Source organism: Anser anser (assembly GCF_964211835.1).
Source record: "Anser anser genome assembly, chromosome: 17".
Taxonomy (NCBI): Eukaryota; Metazoa; Chordata; class Aves; order Anseriformes; family Anatidae; genus Anser; species Anser anser.
The window spans coordinates 2,715,110-2,736,886 of record NC_139738.1 but is presented as its reverse complement, the minus strand read 5'-3'; the positions used below and the strand labels follow the sequence as shown (position 1 = coordinate 2,736,886).

The 21,777-nt window shown below is 57.0% G+C and overlaps 1 protein-coding gene across 4 annotated transcripts; it reads right to left on the bottom strand.

Moving 5' to 3' along the window:
* Positions 1 to 6,712: 6,712 nt before the first annotated feature.
* Positions 6,713 to 21,662, bottom strand: TMEM240 (transmembrane protein 240). Of its 4 annotated transcripts, none has more exons than XM_083802378.1 (4): positions 16,145 to 21,662; positions 15,806 to 15,947; positions 9,404 to 9,612; positions 6,713 to 8,254 (listed from the first exon to the last, which is right to left on the bottom strand). In XM_083802378.1, the coding sequence occupies exons 2-4, from the start codon at positions 15,895 to 15,897 to the stop codon at positions 8,106 to 8,108; spliced, it is 450 nt and encodes a 149-aa protein (XP_083658504.1). In that variant the 5' UTR covers positions 15,898 to 15,947; positions 16,145 to 21,662; the 3' UTR covers positions 6,713 to 8,105. The 4 variants fall into 4 exon arrangements, with proteins under 4 accessions (XP_083658504.1, XP_083658503.1, XP_083658505.1 ...); XM_083802377.1 differs by having other exon boundaries at positions 15,806 to 15,912; XM_083802379.1 differs by having other exon boundaries at positions 15,806 to 15,912; positions 17,208 to 21,662.
* Between the last annotated feature and the right edge of the window lie 115 nt (positions 21,663 to 21,777).

The window sequence follows — 21,777 nt, the reverse complement described above, 5'->3', positions numbered from 1 at the left end:
CCGCTGTCAGCTAAAAAAGCCTTGCTAATGAATTAGGTGACGGAGCGGTCTGCTCACGTGCAACTAAACCTTGAACTGTGGCTTCCACCTTCGATACTTTTCCTCCCTTCAATAATCACCTCCACGAAGCACGGAGGGAGCTGAGAGGGGAGGAAAAAAAAAAAAAAAGCTACTCTGCCTCGTCCTTACGCTGATTGCGCTTTTGCTGATACAAATTTCTGGGAGGAGAATCCTGCTGAAGAGGTGTGTGAGAGCAGCTGCTGCCTCAGCTGTTTCGCGCGGTTCCTCCTTCAGCCTGCACCGGGTTCCTGCGCGGCGCGGGGGGACGGCAGAGCTCCTCACGCAGCGCTGATCCGTGCCGCTGTGCTGTGCTGTCCTGGTGTGTCGCAGGCTTGGGAGAGCACGGGCTGGGAGCAGGCTCTGGTAGCAAGGCCGGGGCTGACCCACGGGTTCTCACTTTGCACGGGTACACGAAAACATCCCAATGAGGTTTTTAAGGGCTTTTAATGGCCTCGGCTGCCACCAGTCCTTACCTGAGCTTCGCTGCGTGGTCTTTAAATGGATGGAGAGGGTCTGGCGTGAGGAACAGCTGGGTGCTTTGGGGAACTCGGGTCTACGCTTCGATGAAAGCCTGGTCCTGTGTGTCTCCACCTCCTTGATGTGCTCTCCAGGCTTCATCAGGAACGGGTGGTAGGCCTTTGTGCAGCCCTGGAGCGAGTGGAAATCCCAGGAGCTGACCACTTTGGGGCTCACTTTCATTCTCTGCGTGTATTCCCCTGCCATAGCCCCCAGGTAGACCTGTGTCAGAGAGGCTTCGTGGCTCACCGTGCAGGTCCCCGGCCGCCTGGCTGTGTCCTCACCAGCCTGCAGCAGCCGGAGGTGCCAGGCCTGGAGGTGCTGCTTTTGTCAGGGCTGGCGCTTCGTTCTGCATCTCCGCAGGAATTAAAGCTCCAGCCGTGCTCTCTCACACTCACACATTGCTCTTCCTTCCTTCTCATCGCGTGCTGGGGGCTGCTGGACCAAGCCAGCTTCCTCGGTGTGTCCCAGCACCGGCTGCCACCGGCTGCTCACAGGGAGTGCAACAGGGCAGGAGCACAAAGGCCACCGGGTGCTGTCCGGCTCCTGCCTCGTCACAGGTGTAAATGCCGGGCATTTTACAAAATCAGGAAGCCTGGTGTGCTGCCAGCCCGCGGGATGAGCGATGGCCCCGCGGAGGTGGCACCCAGCGAGCTATTTGTTAGCACTCCGCACGGGGAAAGAGAGAGGCTGGCAACCCCAGGCTGAGGTTATCTCCTATCCGTGACACGGGGTGAGTTATGAGCTAATGGCACTTTATTAAAATAGTATTTCGTATTGGAGAGCAAATCTAAGAGCAGATGGATTAGCAAGCAATCCATCACTCCCCATCTTTGCCACTGCCAGCTGAAACGCCTTCTCTGTGCTTCGGCATTACAGCTGGGAGACAGATTTATAATGTGGTCATCTATCTAGTCTCAGATGCCATCCAGCCGAGTATTTACTTCTGCCACCAGGCTGCTTTGCTCAGCACCTCTTCCAGCGAGCCCCGGCAGAGGCTGGGTGCCTGGTGAAGGGCAGGTACGGCTCAGCTCCTGCTGTGAATGGCCTGGGATGGCAAATCCTTGCTGCCTCAATTCCTCTTTCCCCCGATTCCCTGGGGGTGCACAGCCTTCCCAAATCTTGGTGATGTCTTCCAGGACACGGCATTCCCTGGCACGAAGCCCTAGCAGCTCTACCAGGCTCCACGCCACGGTCACGTTACAAGATGTGCAGAGGGGAGCAGCACCTGGGCGGCCCAGAGGAGTCCCCAGGCAGTCCTCCAGCTCTTCCATCTCCAATTATTCTCACCCCAGCACAAGTCAGACCGTTTTTCCCCGTTCCAGGCCATTTTTTTAGCCTATGCTGCTGTCAGGCCCATGACAACACCCATTTCCCTGCCTGCATTTTCCTCTCTTGTGCCACATAATCCAGGGAATCGCGCAGCCCTTCTCCACGGACCAGCTTTCTCCCACCCCACTGCAGCCACACTTGCACCCCGTCTCCTCGCTCAGCCCCCTGCCCTTCCCATCCCACTCCATTCAAAGGGTTGGAAAAAAAAAAAAACACTCGGATGCAAAACATGCAAAAAGAATATTTTACTGACAAACAGCAAAGGACGGGCTTAGTTTCCGGAGCGGAACTGGTCACCTACTGTACAAACATATTACTGGAAGGGAAGGAATGGCTGATTTACGCTCACTCGTTGACCCAAATTAAATCACAGTGTGCTTTTTCTGCTGCCTCCCCTACCCCAAGCTCTCGGCACCTCCAGCTGCTCGGGGACCTCCCTTAGCTCGGGCACAGCGCTGCCGCCGCTGGAGAGAACGAACTACGGGTGACATCTACCCGTGCAGGTGTGTTTCATAAAAAATTAGCCATTATTGCTTTTCACCCACAGTAGAGATTATTCTAGGATTGGACTCAGAGCAGAGTGCAATCTCTCTGTTGTCATCGACTCACGGTGTACCTCTCCCTGTTTGATGCATGCAAAAAGGGGTTTGAAAAAAAAAAAAAAGGAAAGAAGGATTAACAATCAGGGAAAACAGCACTCTGGGTTCTGCTCTTGTGTTCTCGCTGCAGAGCACTCCCAAAAAAGTCTTCCTAAGCTGCCCTGCCCTGGTCCGTGCGAGCTGAGGGTGCCCAGGGCGCAACCCCACGGTCCCAGCATCACCTCCCCGTGGAAGCCCCAGGGATGAAAACCAGGACCCCCACGGGAAAGGGATGCGTGCAGGTGAGCGGGAGGTGCTTGGTTAGAGGAACCGGCTCCGTGCAGCGAGCACAGCACAGCGCACACAGATGAACACACGGCCGGTTCGCAGCGAGCTGGCAGCCCGGACACGCTGTGGAGCAGCTCCTTCCCTGCCCACCTTTTCCCACTCTTCTGCTTCTTTCTCCTTGGCTCCAGCAGCCCATGTGCATAGAGGTCACAGGCCTGGCATTTTATTCTTTTTTTTTTTTTTTACGTTCACTTGCTTCTTTATGCCCTCCTGGCACCGCAGTGAGCTGGGCTGGCCTGAGCGGACACCTCGCCTTTGCTCCATCCCACGGTAGGACCACCAGTCCCCTGTCCCTTCCCATCCCACAGTGCCCTGGCTGTAAGAGCAACGTTTCCACCGTGCCTGTCCCCTACTCTACATCCCATCCCCTGTCACTGGAAGACACATCTGTTTCACCTGCATGCTCAGGGTAAACACTTGTTGCCCAAATGTCTTTCTGCTTCAACCGCATGCACTAATAATAGAAGTACTTCTGCCTTTTACCTCTAGAGATGCTCTGGGAGCTTCTGTTGCCTGCTTCTACCTTCAAAGCCCTCCTGACACAGAAGAACCCCGCGGTTCCTCCGTGCTCAACCCCCACATCATCGGTGCCCTGCTGGGTGTGAAACTGCTGCGGGGAAGCTGGCTGGAAGCGAAGTTTGAGGTGAGATTCGGGGGTCTCCCTGGGTCACTCAGCACCTGGAAGCCTCCAGCCTCCGTTTGGGGCAGTGAAGGCTGAGCACGGTCCTCCCTTCTCCCTGGGAAGTGGTGCTGCCCAGCAGGGGGATGAGGTTGGATCAGGACCGCCCGGCTGGTCTGACCACATACAGATGGCTTTTGAGGGTGTCCGAGGAGACCCCACAACCCCCTCTAGGCAGCCCGTGCCAGCGCTCCGGCACCCGCACAGGACCAAAGGGCTTCCTGACGTTGAGAGGGAACCCCCCATGGTCCAGTTTGTGCCTGTCACCTCTTGTCCTGGCCCTGGGCACCGCTGGAAAGAGCCTGGCTCTGTCCCCTCCGCGCCCCCCTTCAGGTATTTCTGTGTGTGAGTATCACCCCTCAGCCGTCTCTTCTCCAGGATGAAGAAACTCTCAGCCTGGCCTCGCAGGAGAGATTCTCCTCTCCCTTCATCATCTTAGTGGCTCTTTTTAGTATCCTTTTTTATCGGGCATTCTCCTCTCCCAGCTGAGTGCAGCTGGAAAACGAGGTAGAGCCCAGCAGTGAGCGTGACTAAAACCACCCCATCGTCCTGTGAGGCCTGGGACGTGATTCTGGGCTCTCTTCTGCCCTCCTGCAGCTCACAGGTCGATGCTGCCAGACACTTGATGGGCCAGGAGATGCGTCCTGCACCGTCCCTGGCTGGTTCGAGGGCTAGCAGAGAGGGAAGGGGACACAGCATTTAGCACCAGATACCACAGGAACCTCCTTCCCAAAATGTTCCTCAGAGGGAAGGGCCCTTCGCCTTGTGCCACAGCTGCAGGCTCTGGGCCTGCTCTGGCCCCACCTGAAATCCCACCGGTGGTGGCCCTGGGCTCTCCCTTTCCCTCTCTTGTGGCAACGTGAAACTCTGCTGGCTGCCCCCTCCCCGCTTCCCGTAGGCCCACAGGCTGGGTTTGACATTTCGCTGCCCCCAGGGACCTCCAACAGGTCCAACAAGGGATTATCCAACAGTGCTGGACAGCGGCTGCTCGAATTTGGGAAGCAGCTGCTGGGTGACACGACGGCTGGCACCAGCCCCTGCGTGCCCCCCACCTGCCTCTCCACACCTCCCCTTCCCAGCAGAGCCCGGCCGGCACCACGCACCCCGCCTGCGTGCCGGCGGCCAGGCCCGGGCTCATGGCACCAAAACCGCAGGAGAACATTTCCAGCGCCAATCCCAGCTCTGGAGGATCGTCACGTACAGACTCAAGTGCTGCCTCTGCTCTAAAAATATCCCCTCCTGAGGCGGCGCAGAATTCCCCCCGCCGCCCGGTGCTGCAGAAGCCTCCCTCAAAGCATCTGGCGGACGAGCGCTGGGACGTGGCACGCACGTCCTGACCTTGTTGTGCCAGCTCCCTGATGCCGAAGTCGCTTTTCTCCCTAGCTGAACCCTTTTCGTTTGGGGCTGTTGCTGGGTTTTGGTTTGTTGTTGTTGTCGTTTCGGTCTGGTTTTTGTTTCTTGAAGAACTGGATCAGAGGCAAGAGAACGACAAACAAGTCAACACTAGTACACCTCAGACAATTAAACGAGGGGAAAACACCCCCACACCCAGACGAAAGCAAAACGAGCACATGCACGGGGAATGGAGACGGAGCAACAGCAGACTTCACAGTAGCGACCTCACGGGGGCAGAGGGACGAGAGACCACGACGTCGACATCGCTGGCGAGGCTCACACCTCACGAGGACACGGGGGGACACGGAGACAGGAGCGCTCGTCTTGAGCACGGAGTGAGCAGGAGCTGCTCGGGGGATCGTCCCAGCGCCGGGCACGGGCTGGTGCCTGCCCCGTAGGATCACATCTGCAGGAGCTTCCTGGGATCAAAGCTCCTCGTGCCCCTCGTGCTGGCTGCTCGAGATCGCCCTTGCACAAAAGATACACCAGATCTCTTGGGTCAGGAGCAGGGCCTGGCCTTACTGCACGGGAAGGCATTTTCGCCCCTTTTTTACTAAAGGGGAGCATCAATGGCCTCCCCAGGGTGACCCCGCTGGTTTCGCGTGTCCTGAACCCTGATCTGTGAGGGGGCTGGTTTCAATGGATTGAAGAGCAGTGAATTGCTCCCAGTAAATCTGATTGCACTGAGAGTATTTTTTTGGTTTTGGTTTTTGACTAAATGTAAACAAAAGAGAGGCTCACACAGTGATAGCTGCAGCCGCAGCAGATTAGAAAAATCTGTTCTTAAACCATGGGAAAATGCACCATGGACACCTTTTTTTTTTTTTTTTTTTTTTCTCTTCCAGGGCCTCGTCTTTTTTCTCTGAAATTCTGGTGTGGATCAGACTTGACCCATGTGAGCTGTCACTTCACTCTCTCCAGCTGCAAGTTTCCTATTTAATGATATTTCAACCACGGTCTGTTGCTACAGCAGCGCAAAGCCAGACATTCAATGCAGTCTGAGTTTAGATCACTGCCTTAAGCCTCTCTTGTGGGATGCACCAGATAGAAAGATTATTTAAAGGTATTTTTTGTTTTGGTTTGGTTTTATTTTTTCCCCGGTAACTTGTTCCAAAGACTCAGCATTTTTCCTTATCACGATGGAACTCTCTCCCCTGCAAAACCTTGCCCCATCTTCAGCTCAGAGCTGAAGACGTGTCCGTGACATGAACCTGTTGGATAACGCAGTGCCCAGATTTTGCTGTCGGCTGAACGTGTGCCAGCACACAAGGGCAAACGCAGCAGCTGCTTGGCCAGCTCTCTGGCACCAGCACCCCACGGAGGTGAGCATCTTCTGCCGCTGCAGGATGCGCCCCTAGGGTTAAACGCACAAAGCTCGTACCGTGAAGCCTTGTGTCTTTTGGAAAGGAGCTGCATAAGGAAAAAAAAGTCATTCCTTGGGGGCTAACAGGTGGCTGCAGACGTTGTGGAAGTCCTGAATGACAGACGGTCAAGCAGACAGACACGAGTACAGACTGGGCAACTAGTTAGGCCCAGACAGAAACTGGGACGCCGAGACAAGAGGCACCTGGAACAGCCAAGGTGGGAATGGCAGAGAGCAGCTGTGGGTGGCTCTTGGCCAGCTTCGGGGCTTGTAAATAATAAAACTGATCCTGGGCATAGGAAAAAAAAAAAAAAAGGCAGAGAAGCTGGGGAACGAAGGAGAGAGCCGGGGGTCACTGTGCCCTTTTCCCCCCACAGACATTGCAACCAACAACAGGAGGCCATTGGCAGAGCCAAGGGATTCAGAGAACAAACCAGCAGCTTCTGACAACGCTCATCATCCTTTCATTCTGGATGTTTTCCCCATTTCAACACAAGCCCGCTCAATGCAAAATGAGGAACAAAGGAGAAACGAGTGGGATGCAGGGCCACCACCTGAACTTCTTGGGTCCAGACCCTCCCTCCCTCCTGCCCTCCTCGCTCCCTCTGCCCCTGCAAGCAGCAGGACCACACCAACACTGCCTGCTACATTTTTGCCTCTCCCCCAATAGATTTCAGCTGCTCTGGGATGCAGACACCACCACAATGGTGCCTGAGGCCTTTCTCCAGCAGCCCTCCTTCGGGCAGCTCTTCAGGAGGTCTCTGGATGCAGAGAGTGGTTTCGGACACTTGATAACTACACTGAAACCCGCACCTAAGCTGCGACCAGGGGAAGCAAAGGCATAAAACATGTTGGAACATCCTCATAATTTGACTTAAGCTGTTACCGGGGCATTTGACATGGCGGGTGAGTTTGGATCCGGGCCCGCATCGCCGTGTTCCTCCAGCCAAGCCCAGCTCGCTGCTACGTGCTTTATGCAGCTGAGGGGGGCTCGGGGTGCAGGCCAGGTCTAACGCCACTCAGCTCCAGATACTTCTCCATCAGGAGCAACTCCTGATCAGCTCCTCTCTAACCCCGGAGAGGAACACCAGCAAGGTGCCACCAACACAAAAGTGGTGTGAAGCAGCCCGGTTGAATGGGCTGACCCCCCATGGTGCTGCTTCCCTGGTAGGAAGATTTCTTGGCTTGCTTAAGGCAGGTTTCAGCGCACAGCAATGCAAAGAACAACTCCATTATATATTCCCAGGACTTCGTTCCCCCACAGCAATGCCCAGAGGCACGACCCAACGCGAAGGGACCCTGCCTTCCCAGCTAGCTGGCAGGAGGCCCCATCCACACCTGGTACCATTCTAGCAAACGAAGGAACAGAGCAGAGCAAAACCAAACCAAAGGACCAAAGAAACGGGGGACTTCTAGCTCTCGGATGAGAAACTGCATCTTCTTCGTGTTGTCCCACCTCCATACCCTCGGCCAACATTCCCCGTAGGGTAGCTGGATGTGCAGGACAGCCGTGAATGCCGGGAAAAGGGGGTTGAAAGTATAATGCAAATCTCTTTTCTTGTTTTTTGTTTGTTTGTTTTTGTTTGTCTGCTTTTTACATATATACACAAGTCTGACAATAAAATGTGGAACACAGTGCAATGTCTTGGCTGCGTAGCATCCAGGACTGGCTTAGTTGTGCATCGTGGCGTGCCGCAGGGACACACAGGATGGATAAATAAAATTATGTCCTCGGCTGGCTTCCATAGAGGAGCAAACTAGGAGCTGTTCCCCTGGAAGAAGAGCAAAGTCCTCTTTAAAACCTCACTGCAGTCTCTGGAGGAGAAGGCATTCCTCAGAGGTGCCGCGGGCTGGGGTGCCCGTTATGGTACAGCTTCTGTTTGATGTGCACCATGTTCCCAGTCGCCTCCTCGTACTGCCTGTGGTGACGTTTTCTGAACTCCTTTAAGTTACAAAATTTTGGAATCCAAGACCAGGAATTGTCTGGAAGGCAGAAAGGAGAAGGAAGATGAGATATTACAGGAACGCTGAGACGAACGTTCTCCTGCCTGACCTCTCACAGAACCACGGCACGGCTGAGGTTGGCAGGGACCTTTGAGTCCATCCTGTCCAACCCTCTGCTCAAGCAGGTCCACCCGGAGCAGGCTGCTCAGCACCACGTCCAGGTGGCTTTTGAGGCTCTCCAAGGATGGAGACTCAGCTCCCAGACCTGGTGCTGGGCAGGCAGCAGGGCACACAGGGACTGTGCCTTCGGCTGGGGAAATGCCAGTGGCACAGACAACCCCGCTTCAGGAACTGCTCGAGCAGGCTGCAGGGATTAGGGAAGGCTAATGAGAAATTAATATCGTTTTGATTTGAGTTTTTAGAAAGAGTCAGTCCGCTTCCCTAATTAGAATTTCTTATAGCTTTACAGATAAATCTTCCCGATACTCACTTTCCTTCTCCTCTACGTTGTAGTTTAACAGACACCCTCGCTCAGAGTTAGAGTGTGATTTACAGGGACACCGATTACGGAACAGGATGCCAAGCCATTCACTATTTTTAATAGCATTTCTGCCTTTTCCCCCTCCAGCAGCAAAAGCCCACAGGATGGGAGGCTGAGGGAGCAAGGCTTGCACGTGCTGGTCATCCTCAGGGTGCTGGCTCAGGATGCTGAGCTAACTCATCCAAGGCTGAAAACACCTGGCGCATCTGGAACAGTGATGGAGATGGGGAAACCTCTGCTGATGTGGCCCTGATGCAACACAAGCATCTGCCCTTGCCATCACTTTGTCTCAGGTTCCTACAAACAACACGAGGCTCCACTGCATACACACATGCCTGGCTGCAAACTGTGTGCACAAGAAAATCCAGATTTTGTGCACGTTGGACATACTCTGCCCACATGTGCAGACATACAACCACAGGCTGCCAGCCTGCAGCTCCCCATCACGCACCCCTTTGCTTCACGCTTTCCAGCGTGGAGCCCTCCAGGCTCCTCAGGTGCCCGCTCCCACCTAAACACTCCTGCCCACAGGAGAGGGCTGGGATGGGATACGGCTGTGCCAAACCCGCAAGGATCAACCAGAACCAGACACCGGGAGGCTGGCGCCCAACATCTCAGCCTTACAAGGCCCGCGGGGCTGCACTTACCATACCGCCGGCTGGTTCTCCAGGCTCGCACCGCGTAGTGGAGAACCCCATCCATCCAGACCAGAAACCAGCTTATACAAAAGCCCAGCAAAAGTCCCAGCATCAGATCAATCTCTTGCTTCGTTACATTGTCAGTCACAAAGTAATTCTCCGAGGAGTCCACCACTGACTGATCCCCATCATACGGAATAACATAATGGACGTGATGCCTGTTGCAGGGAACAGAAACAGGGAAAAGCATCAGAGGAGAAGAGCAGAGTACGTTTTCCATCCAGAACCTGCCTTTTGTGGCCGGGGGCTGGCTGAACACTGCTCGTTTGCTGTCCCACCAACATCCCTGGGACGAGCAGCGCTGTCTGGCACTCTGTGCTCACGTTAGCAGAAGAACTGGCAGAAAACGAAGCAGCAAAGCCCAGATCCCCGAGCCTGGAGCTCGTGTTGCATTCCTGACACAGGCTGCCTGTGCCCAAGCTCATCATCTGTAACACCGCAGACCGTGCTGGGGACAGCCCGAGGCTGCAGCGGTCGCTCCCCAGGGGCACGGAGGGCAGCGCAGCGTCCGCGCGGTGGCAGAGGTCAGCAAGGCCTCGCTCCTGACAGCACACAGCGTCCGAGCGTGTGGCCACCACACGCGGCCTCGCAGGGGTCCCACCAGGCCCAGAGAACAAGGAGAAGCACATCTCCCACCTACCAGAGCAGAGAACACCGGAGCCATGGAGGAGGCACCAAAAAGCCAGCCTTAAACTCATCCTGACAGAGAGACCCGTGAGGTCCAAGATGGCCTCACGGTCCCTCACTGCGTGACTGGGGGGACGCAGGTTTCCCTCAGCCGTTCAGGTCCCCCAGCACATGTAGGGTCCCCACAGCCGTCCCGGTGCTGCACAGGGTGTGCCACCAGCACTGCCGCAGGGACGGGTGCTCAGCAGCTCAGCCCCCCCCCGGCGCTGCCCCCTGCCACCCCCAGCGCGGCACCCGCAGGCACCGCGCGCGGGAGAGGAGGCGATCCCCCGAGGCCTCTGAATATGCATGAGGTGCAGGTTGCTCGATAATCACGCCTGAGAAACGTCCAAATATTTACACAAACAAACCTCTGCTCAGAGGAACCTACCGAAAACAGCCCTCAGCTCCGCAGCGGCTGCACCAGAGGCACCGGCTCCCTGCCGAGCAGGGCCTGTGGGGCCGGGGCCATTCCTGGTGCCAGGAGGCAGGGGGAAGGCCGCGATGCCCAGCTAGACGTTCCCTCACCAGGCAGGGAGCAGAGGCTGTGTGAGGGAGGGCTCCCAAAAGGGAGCTCGTTCATGGACGGGAGGGCTCCCGCTGACTTCAGGGACACGGCCCAGCAGCTGTGCAGGAGGGGAAGACAAGCCTCACACACCACCAGGGACACCTGGCAGGTCCTCAGCTTGCTCCCTTTTGCTTCTTGCAGCACGGAAACAGCCTGGGGACCAAGTCCATGAGCACCTCCACAAGTGTGGCCTCCTTGAAATGCCCGGGAACTCGAGTGTCTCAAGGGGAGCTGCCGTGCATCCCCTCTGTGACGCCATGTCACAACCCAGAGCTGCCACAAGCCCGCCCATGCAGAGCTTCGCTACCGCAGCCAGCTTTGGGGTGGAGAGGAGAAAACTTCCCTCACACAGCAAGCACGGGCCCTCTCCTGCCGCTGACCCCTCTCTGTGCCTGAGGTGGCTTCCAGGGAGCCCTGTCCCGGGCACCAGGCAGCAGCAGGGGCCTGGCACTCCTTCGTGTCCCCTTGTCCAGGCAGGGGGCTCTGTCCCCAAAGCCAAGTGACTTCAGAGGGGTGGAGAAGAGGGACAGCCCTACAGAAGTTCTCTGTTGCAGCTCAGTCCCCGGGGACATTGCAGGAGCGATCCGGAGGCACCGGAGCATTGGCACAGCGAGTTATTAATAGAGCACGGAGGTCCAGGGTCCCCACCGCACACCGAGGGAAATGGAAACTGGAACGTGGCCTGGATGGCTCTGGAGGCCGGCTCCAGGCAGGGAAGGCATCACCCTGAGCTGAGCACGGCGTGGGTGCGGGCAGGAGGGGTCCACGCCAGCAGAGGCTGTGACAGGGAGGCTGGAGGGAGGGAGGCAGCGCTGGGAGCTGGTGCCTCTGGCCAAGCCTTGTGCTCAGAAACGCGGCCGTGTGTGGCCACTGACGGCACTGAGCAGGGAAGGAGCTGTGTGGGATCGCCCTCTGAAGCAGGAGGGGCTGGTGGTCACCAGCATCAGCTCTCCTGAAGCAAGGGGACTGGGTTTGCTGCTCCGTCCCCAGGTAGGCAGCACCCGGGGAGAAGCTGGAGCTGCTGGACCCAGGGAGCAGTGGCTGTGGCTGTGCACATCCGCTCTGGCTGCAGCCTCCCTGCCCCTTCCCAGCCCTCGTGATGGGGGAGAGCTCCTCCACCCCTGGGCAAGCCGTGCACGAAGCCCTGAGTGCGGCCGTGCCGGAGCAGAGCCGTGGCCAGCCTGCCTGGGACGTCTCCCTACGGAGCTGCCCAAAGCGCTAATGTCCCTTCCAGTGACCTTGCGAGCGTGCTGCCTGCTGCAGCCCAGGCACAGCACTGGAGCCCTTCAAAAAGCACTGCTGCTCAGGATTTTGGGGGGGAACGAGGCTTAACCTGCCTCTCTGGCCATCCCCGAGGCACAGCCACCAAGGCACGCTGTGACAGGGGCTGCAGGAGGCGCAGAGCCGCCGTTCTGCTTCCCTGCCTGACCTTGCAGCCTCTCCCCAAACATGCCAAGCAGCCCAGCTCCTCGCAGAGCACGGCCAGCACAGCCGGTCTGCAGTGGCACGGGTGGCACCACCGCAACGGTCAAAGCAGCTTCCTGGGACCCTTCACCCTGCAGCAGCTCCCGGGAGCCCAGGGGAGGCCTGGTGGTCTCCAGCGCAAGGCAAGGAGCACCCCCAGCCTCCCAGCACAGAGGATCTGGGGACAGAGAGGTTTAAGGACTTGTTTCGAGTGACTGGGAAAGGAAGAAACAGAGCAAAAACATCACGTCTTGGTGCTCGGGTTTTGCTTGGGAGACTTTGCCTGGGAAGGACAGACTCGCCCAAGGTCACCCAGAAGGTCGGTGGCAAGGAGAAGGCTGCAAGGCCGAGCTCCTGAGGTCCCTGCCCTGTCCCAGGCAGGGAACTCCCAAGGCCCCAAGCTGCTGCGATGGGTCTGAGCTCCACGCAGGTGTCATCTGCTCTCCCCAACTCACCCAGCCGCCACGGACGCCCTTTGGTGATTTTCCTTTGCATGACATCACCCAGCTCCTGATCCGCTGCCAGCCTCCTGCTTCCAGAGAGGACCCTTTCTTTCCTGGCTGGGACAGAGACGTTCGGAGCGGGGCAGCGCCACGCTTCTGCGGCCCTGGAGCCGGTGCAGCCCGAGGAGGTGGGACCCCCAGCACGGGGATGTGGCCACCCTGAGGATCTGCGGGGACAGAGGGGACTTCCCTGCACCGGGACCAGCTCTCAGATGCGGCCCTCACCCCTTCTTCCTCCAGCGGGTGCTCAGCACTGGCTCAGCATCAGCACCAGGTGCCCTGACACTGTGCTGATGCTCTCGCTCCGTGCACCATCATCACGCCAGCTTCCCTTGGCAAGCAGCCGGCAGGGCTCTGCCCTCTGCTTCGGTGCCCTTTGGACGTCACCACGCCACAGACCACAGACCGGCAGCCACACCAACTTTGGCCGCCCGTCCCTGGCACCGGGCAGCAGAGCAGGCCGTGAGCTCGTGGTCCTCCTGGCAGTGTCCAAGCCCCATAGCCATGGGCAGACACCAAACGCTTGGCACCTCACAGCCTTCCCGAGCTCCCCCTGACCTCCTGCAGCCAGCGAGAGGCCACAGCTCCCCTCTGGCCCTACAAAGCACCCAGCATGGCTGGGTCACCCTCGCCTGAACACCGTTCCGCCTTGCTGCTGCCAGGAGGTGCCGAGAAACAGCTTCAGCCTGAAGCGGCCCTGCTGACCTGACCCCAGGGGGACGTGCGTGGCACAGGCCAGCCCTGCCGCGATCAGCCCCTCAGACGGGCTGGGTTTTCTCCCCCGAAAGTCTCAACACCAGGAATTCTCCCCCGTTCCAGCATGCCCAGTGCTCAGGAACACGGGCAGCCAAGGCACGGCCCCCAGCTGCAGGAGACGAGCGCCCCATGGGGCAGGGCTGGCAGAGGGATTTGGGGGAAGAAGCGGGCAGGGTGCACTCCTTTCGCTTGGAGTCAAATGTGATGTTGTCATCACAGCCAGGTGGAACCCAGGGGAAGGCAGATCCCCGCCTGCCAGCAGGGACCCCAGCCCTCGCACAGCCCGGAGAGCCCTCTGAGGAGGCTCCAGCATGTCGGGTGACCCCAGCGAGCCCAGAGCCACCAAAACGTTCCTCCCTGCCCGCTGCGCCAAGCTTTGGGCAGCCCAGAGCACCCCAGCATCAACAGGAGGCCCAAGGCTGAAGCCTGGGCTTTTTCCCTGGGGTCTCGCAGGGGTGAGGTGGGCCAGAGAGCCCGCAGCAGGCCGAGCAGTGCCTGCTCCCTCCTCCAAGGTCTCCCTTTGATTATCGGCATGGTAAGAGCCCTTTGCCAAGCCCTGGTGCTGCTGTGCTCTGGGATGTGTCCCCGCCTGGGCCAGAGCTGATGGCTGGGGCTGCATAAACAGGGTGCTGTGCTCAGAGCACGGGGGCAGCTGCAAAGAGGCCGAGGCGCGTTGGGCATCAGCTGCCTGCAAACCAGAGGAAGCACCGAGCTCAAGAGCGTGGTGACGGCTGCGCCATCACTTGCACGCCTGAGGTAACTGGTAAACTTCCACCTTTCGCCTCCGTGTTTGACAGTTTGGAAGCTGTTTTGTGCACTTTCTGAGAAATGACCTGAGTACGCCCGGGGACAGTGCCATGGCTAACTTATCTGCCTCAACAGCAGCTCTGCAGCCACGCAGCTCGAGGAGTGCCGTGGCCCTGCCACCTCCTTGGCCGTGGGCACAGGGGACACTCAGCCACACCAGTGAGACCTGGCACGGCCCAGCTGCTCCCAGCGATGTTGAAGTATGTTACCAACATCCAATTTTCACCACCACTGAGCACAGCTGTGGCAAGCCAAAAGAAAAATGGGCTGAAGAGGCAGAGGAAAACTCTTAAACAAGTGAAAAACACCAAGAAGACTCCAAAAAAAACTACCCAAGAAAAAGGCAATCCCTACCGAAAAGAAGAGGACTTGGTCTACAGCCTTCCCTACTGGCTTTAGCACAGAGGTGCCCAAGGAGCCAGGATTTAGGGGCTCCCCACATCGCCCTGGTCCGGCCGCACGTGGCCCTGGAGGTGCTGCTCGCCCCTTCCTTGCTCTTCTGCCACGGGAATCTGCGGAGGAACCGTGGGTGACGGCCACCTTTGGCGAGCGCCCTGCGGCCCTCCGTTAAGCTTTGCACATCCCAGCCTCTGGCTCCCACAGCGCGGAGGCCGGCGGGACGTGGTGCCTGGGGGGCTGGAGGCTGCTGGCTCCAGAGCGGCTCCAAGAGGACCAGAGCCCAGCGCAGGCGTAGGACGTGGCCGGGAGCTCCCCCAGGCTCTCCATGGGCTGGCCCAGCTGCGGGCCCCGCAGACGGGCGGTTCTGCACCCAGCAGCGGGCAGCCAGGCACCGGGATGAGGCCTCCAGGTGTGTAGGACGGGGATTATGGAGAAGACCAAAATTTGCCTCCCCAAAATCCAGCGCTCAGGCTCCAACACAGAGCAGCCGAAGCCCACTGAGCACCTCAGCATCGCCCATGGCACAAAGCAGTGCCACTTTAGGGGACTCCAGCGTTGCCCAGCAGCCACGTCAGGCATCCATCCAGCCCTAAACTTGGGCACAGCCAAGAAGCCGCCCCAGTGCTCCCAGGATCAGCCCGGCCACCGGACCTCGCTGTGTCCAGCACCATCACAGCTCTCTCGGGGGAGAAGCCATAGAGGAGTCAAAGCCGGAGGAAGATCACGGAGCCTCCAAGTGACACCTGGGCAGCAGCAGCACTCCCTCCGGGACACAGAGCCTGGGGGTTCTCCGCACCCCGATCCCCCCAGGCCCCACAAACCCCCCCCCCGAGAAGCGACGCGGCCCAGCGGCACCCAAGGCAAAACGCCAAGCGTTAAATCAAAGTTACTCACTTTCCAAGGGCTGGCAGACGCCTGTACACACGCAGGCACACAAAGGAAAACGGGCTTCCAGGCCCGCAGGAAACTCTTCTTCCAGAAAAACAAACAAGCCCCCCCCCCCCCCCCACACACACACCCCGTGAGCATGCAGGAGCTGCCGGGGAAGGTGAGACACGGCCGGAATGCAAACACGGGAGCCCAGGCAGCCGGCGCCCTGCCGCTGGCCACCACCTCCCCGCGCCTGCCTGGGGTGTTGGGGTGGGAAGGGGATGGGGCCAGGTGGGAGAGCGGCCGCGGGCCACTTACCTTCCACAGTTGCAGTGACAAACTCGGTCTTCCCCTCTGAGATGCGGGAGGATGTAATTGTGAAATCTGTCCAGCAACGCATTCATGTCCATCAAGCAAGCTATTGCCTGTAAGAGCCCATAACCAAGGCATCTGGTCAACTCTGGATGATGGAATAAAACATTGACTCCAGTTTGATTGCCAGAGACTGAAGCAGTCATAAAGAAAAGAGCCGGGGTGTGTAACGGGGCACGCACACATGCACACACGCGCGGAGGTGCACAGGCTGAGGGACAGCGCGGGGCTGGGGGGGGGGGGGGGCGCGGAATGGAGGGGAGGGAAAGAAGCGAAATCTCTTACCATAACGATAGAGGCGCCCAGGATCATGAAAATCATGGTGTTTGCATTCATGGACATCAAGGGGGAATTGCCGGCGGTCGGGTCCGTCCGCCCCCAGCCCGCGGAGGGCGAGCGGCGGCCGCGCTATTCCGCAGCGCGCAGCCCGGGGTGCATCGCGCTCGCTGCGGTGCGGCGGGGGGCGGTGGGGCTGCGGGGAGCCCCCCGCACACCCCCCACTCCCCCGGGGCTCCCTCGCCCTGCCCGATTGCTTTTTCCTTTTTTATTATTATTATTATATATATTTTTTTATTATTATCTTGATTATTATTATTATTTTTTTCCTAGGATGAACGGGACAGGCAAAAATAAATGATAATAATAAGGCTGAGGATAATAAGAATCCCAAATCCGCTTCCCCCGCGCAGCCGAGGGAGGTGCGCCACGGCTCCGGGAGCGGGCACAAGCACAGCCCTTCATGCAGCAACTGGAGAGCCAGCCAGCCGGAGCCGGGGGGAGGCTGGGGGAGGAGGAGGCAAGCTGCAAAAATCACCCAGTCCGGGGGAGCCTCATTGCATCCTCTCCCCCGACCCTCCCCAAAAGCAACCCCTCCCGATCAGCGCAAAAAAAAAAAAAAAAATAATAATGATAATAATAAATGGGAAAAAAAAAAAAAAGGAGAAAAAAATAAAAGGAAAACAGCACCGCTAAGCAACGCGTCTTCCCCTTCCCTTCCCTCCCCAAGCCCCCGCTGGAAGCCCCCAGGGAGGGGATGCTGCAGGGGGGGGGACGCGCCCAGCCCCGGCCTTTACCTCGGCGGGGAGACTTCTGCTCCCCGAGCCGCTCATCGGCGGCGAGCGGCGGCTGCTGCGGCCCTACCCTCGCCGGGTGTCCCCCCTCCGGTTCCCCCCGGAGGAGCAGCCCCGCTCCGAGCCCCCCTGGGTCTTCCTCGGGGGCTCCCGGGGCCGGGGGCTCCGCAGGGAACCCCCCCCGTGCTCGTCCCCAAGGGGGCTGCGGGGGCGAGAGCCCCGCTCGCTGCCCTGGCAGGAGGAGAAGGAGCGTGAGGGACTCGTCCCCTCCATCAAACCTGGCATCCGAGGTGCGGGCAGGAGGTCGCGCTCCGCGGTCTCCCATGGCGTTATCTCGCCCGGCCGTGTTTTGGGCAGCGCGACGCAGGCCGCGGGTAGGTTCTTCCAGGCAAAAAACGGGGTGGCCAGGCAATAACTTTGGGGTTGCTTGGTTGGTTTTGTACGGGGACTGTGCGGGCTGGACGAACGGAAGAGCTTAGGGCCACCGCTAACACCGCTCGGTGGCTGTCACGTCGTGGCGCGCGCTGCCCTCACCTCCTCGGCCTCCCCCAAGGTTGGCTTCACTTTGCTGGGGCCCCAGTACCGCTCCTGTGGGCTTCCCAGGGCCAAAAACCTAGAGTTTGCTTCTGCCGGGCTGCGCATTCTTGCCCATTTGTTTTCCTTCTGCTCCTCAGGCCACAATCAGCCTCCTTATGTAATGACTTGTGTTACATAAACTCCATTCTTCAAGGAACAGTCATTAACCTACTACCGGGTATTGAAAATACCAAAATACTGTCACACAATTAAAATCACTAAATGGTGTCCTCAAATTAGAGCACAGATTGCATTGCAGGTTTTTTTTTTTTTTTTTTTCTTTTAACGAACCCACCCGCGGGAAGCGTTTGACGAGCCGGGCTCCTCGCGCGAAGGAGCAGCGAGGCTGGGGGCACCTCGGCCACCGGCATGCGCGGCCCCTCGGGGTGCCCTGCAGTCCCCTGCCCCGAGCTGCCTTCACCGGGCGCTGAGCTGGGCGCTGGCTTTGGCCACCAGCACGCCGTGGAGGCAATGCAGAGGGAAGGCAGCTGGCCGCGAGCAGAGGCGTAGAGACGACGCGCGGCTTTACAGTAGCAGCCGGACGCAATCGCAGAATTTGGGAACAGATCTCAACGTTGCGAAACGCTCCTGGTCTTTGTGACCTCCAGTCATCACGCTCGAGGCGATGAGCTATGGCACCGGGGAGGGTCAGACGTTCCTCCTCCTCTCCCCGCTTCGTCCTCCGGCAGCTGGCGCGACACGCTGCGCTGCTGCCGCCTCCTCCAGCCACGCGGCCTTGTACCTCCCGAGTGAAGACGTTCTGTTTTCACACGAGGACTGAGATGCTTGGACAGCCACCAGAACGGTTTACGGGGGGGGGGGTTGTTAAACTTCTTCCCGATCGCTTTAATATAGCTAGAAGTAAGCTGCTTGTTTTCGAAAACAAAGCCCAAGGTTTGGCCACCTCTCCCCTTGCGTGAAGCCAACCTGCTGTATCTTCCACCCGGCCTCCTTACCTCTCAGTGCTGGGGGACGTACAGCAGACCTGGCCCTTTTTGCTTATTAAACATCCTTAGACCCCCAGCAGTGCTGGCTGGGGATGGATAAGAGCAGAGACCTGCCTGGGAACCTCCTCCCGTTTGTCGCCCTGTGAGCACAGCCCGGGCGTGCTTCCACCAGCCGTGCTGGGGGATCCCCGACTTTCCTTCTGGGAGCAGCACAGACCTCAGGCTGCTGCCGTGGAGCTCACACGGGTCAGAACATGCACAATCAGAGCCAGCATTGCTTTTTTTCCTTTTTAATTTCTTCTCCTGTGTAAGAACATGCTCACTGTCCTCCTTTCCCCGCACTCCAGGCTATTCTGTTCCCCTGCTCTCGCCAGTGCCCCCGTGCTGGTACAAGCACCCCTGCTTGTTTCCTTGATACCCTCTCCTAAGCTCCGACATGCACGTGAAATAAACGTTGAAGCTGGATAATCTGCCCAGCAACAAATTCATTGGGCTGCCGCACTGGGGCTACCTTGTGAGGCTCATCGATGTCTGCGCAGGCAGATCCAGCAGTGCCGGAACAGAGGGAAGAGCGCTCTCCTCCACCCAACGCAGTCTGAAGGCTCTTTTATCATTTTTTACTTACATGAACCTGCTTGAAAGACATGCCGATGGCTCTGATGGAAAGAACGTCCACGAATATTATGAAGTTCTTTGAAAAAGACAGACACGAACCCAAAAGTAACTTGTGAAAAGGAAAAACAGACTAGAAACTTGGCAACCAGGGCCCCACCGCTCCGTGCCCTGCAGGTGGGACCTGCAAGGGGCTGAGAGGCGAGAGGTGGAAGCTCAGGGAGCTCTTGGCGAGGACCTGCCCACGCGGGAAGCAGCAGCAGCTTCACGGCAGCAGGAGAGCAAAATCTTGTGACCACGCTTCAGTAGGAACAGCTCTTCAATCAATATGGCCTGCCGCAAGAAGTCAAGAAAGCGAGAGAGATGCTGACAAAGCATAATCGCTGCATTTAGGAACGGGGGAGGAACTGGGAGGAATTTGCATTTTAGAGCCACCTCTGCAAACGGACTATCATACGGCATGGATGCGCATCGTGAGGAGCAACACCGCACCTGCAAGGCAGGGAGGAGCCCACCAGCACCACCAGCACCAGCACCACGCGCGGCGAAGCCACCAGCTGAGCCTCCCCTGCCGTGCCTCAGCGAGTAATCCAGGAGCAGCAGCGCTGAGAGGAGGCGTCTTGGCTAATGAAATCCCACGGTTTTAAAACTTGTTGTTCTGGGTTCACCCCGTAACCTGCGGCCGTTTGTCAGGCTTGTGGAATGGCACCCTGCTCGTGAACGAGAAATACATTATTTTCCCCATTGCTCTTAAACAAAAAATTGTCTTAAAATTCCTTTTTAGCGCAGAAAATAACTTTGGCCTCATGTTTATCCAGGCTTTGTTTATACCCACATATATTTATGTATATATAAATACACATATCTCAAGATTAGGACCCCATATCTCAAGATTAGGACCCAAATTTCTAGATAGACAGCTTTATTGTGGAATTCAATGCAAACGAAGCACGTGGAGACAAAATAACTACCTAAATGCATATTTTTCTCTTAATCTGTAAGTTAAATGAGAAGTTTTAAATTAGAATAAGAACAGCTTTGGATGAGGAACAAGTTTTGCACACCCAAATCTGGAAAGCTTTGACATGGCCTGCAGATCACTCAGGACACTCGCCCACGATGGTGGCTCCTGGTCACGCATCCTTCCACGCACCAGTAAATGAACGAAGTCGAGGTGCTGGAAAGCATTCCAATGCCTGAGACAAACGGCCAGCTCCCAGGGGAGATTTTGCCTATGAACAGGATATTTGGGATGGAAAGCACAATTCCGTCACGTCTTGCATGCTGCATCGTGTTTTCAGATGAAGGCTTCTCATTTCAGTTTGGTGAAGACGCAGCGAGCCGACGAGGTTGCACTGAACCATCCTCAGCACCACAGCAACCCGAATTCTGTGCCAGACAACAACATGCGAAAAGCATAATCTTTACCTAACAAAAAGGACACCTCTGTAAACCTGCTTACACACGAAACAGTTTAAAATCATCCTGTTCGGTGTTTTATTGCCTTTTTGTAAAATAACAGAGCTCTGTTTAGGATGAATTAAGTCACAGATCAAAACCATTTCCAAACGTGCTCTCGGTTTCACCTTGCCACGAAGTGAAGACTTCAGTCCTGACGCTGCGCAGGGAAGGACTCTCCTCAAAACACTCAGTACCGTCCTTGCTTGAAATACCTTTTTAAAGGGATCAAGTGAAGCAGCTCTATCCTTACCGAATCCTCCTCTTCCTGGGGCTGTAAGAATCCCCATGGTAACAAGCTCTGGTAGCAGACAGACAAATGAACAGAGGCAGAGGACGCTGAATGAAATCCTTCAGATAGAGTCTCCAGAAACAAAATGGGACAGGACAGGCCAATCACAAACCCTACACTCTGCGCACCTCACCACAGCTCCAACTCCCCAGCCCCTGATCGCTCTGATCTCTTCATTCATTCTCCACAGGAGTTTTGCTCTATTTTTAACCCAAGAAGAAGAGTGCAGGTATTTTGGGGACGTGAAACACTCCTGGACCCCACAGATGATGCAATGACCCATTTGGACACTGGCCAGGACCCAGACTGAGCTGGCAGAGGTCTTGGTTTCCCCACAAGGGAGCTGAAACCTCCTCCAACCCCACCCCGCCTGAGCAGCGAGGTGTAGGATGCCTCTGGGGGCCTGGTTCAACAGACTTTGGATTTGCAACTGCAAAGACTTCCAGATAGGGACTTGCAGCCCTGAGGTGTGGAACCGATGCCTTTTAATACATGCGAGTGTGTTCACTGAAAGAGGTTAGGTGGGATTGCTGTAGGCCTAACCACACACGCACACAAAGCTGCCTGCTAGCTGGGTAACATCACTCTAAATTCAGAAAAAGCACCGGGCATTAGCTTTGGGCATAGGGAAATCAGTACATTTAAGAAAAATTCTTGTGAGATGCCAGAGGACAGTGGGAGAACGAGAGAAGCCAATTCAAACTCCATTTCGTGCCACTTCACTTCTAGCACATTTAAAAAGTTGTCTCCAGTTATCAAAGTACTAAAGAACACACAGCCCTCATTCGCTCCAACACCTTCACAGGTTCCTTTAACAGGTTTTAAGATCTTCTCCTGCCTTTAAACAGCGGCACTTTACCATTCACCTTCAGAATGCCTAATAATTCAGTTTGTTTTCACTTTTAACTCGATGCTCTTAATTTCTATCAGTCTGAACAAAGAAGGCTGAGCTTTGGCTCTGTT

Bases quoted from the DNA above. Each gene is read 5' to 3' on its own strand.
- TMEM240 (XM_083802376.1), bottom strand. From the start codon at position 16,005: ATGACTGCTTCAGTCTCTGGCAATCAAACTGGAGTCAATGTTTTATTC. The intron at 9,613-15,805 runs GTAAGTGGCCCG...TCCCTGCAACAG, and splicing joins TGTCACTGCAACTGTGGAAG to GCATCACGTCCATTATGTTA. The intron at 8,255-9,403 runs GTAAGTGCAGCC...TCTGCCTTCCAG, and splicing joins GAGAACCAGCCGGCGGTATG to ACAATTCCTGGTCTTGGATT.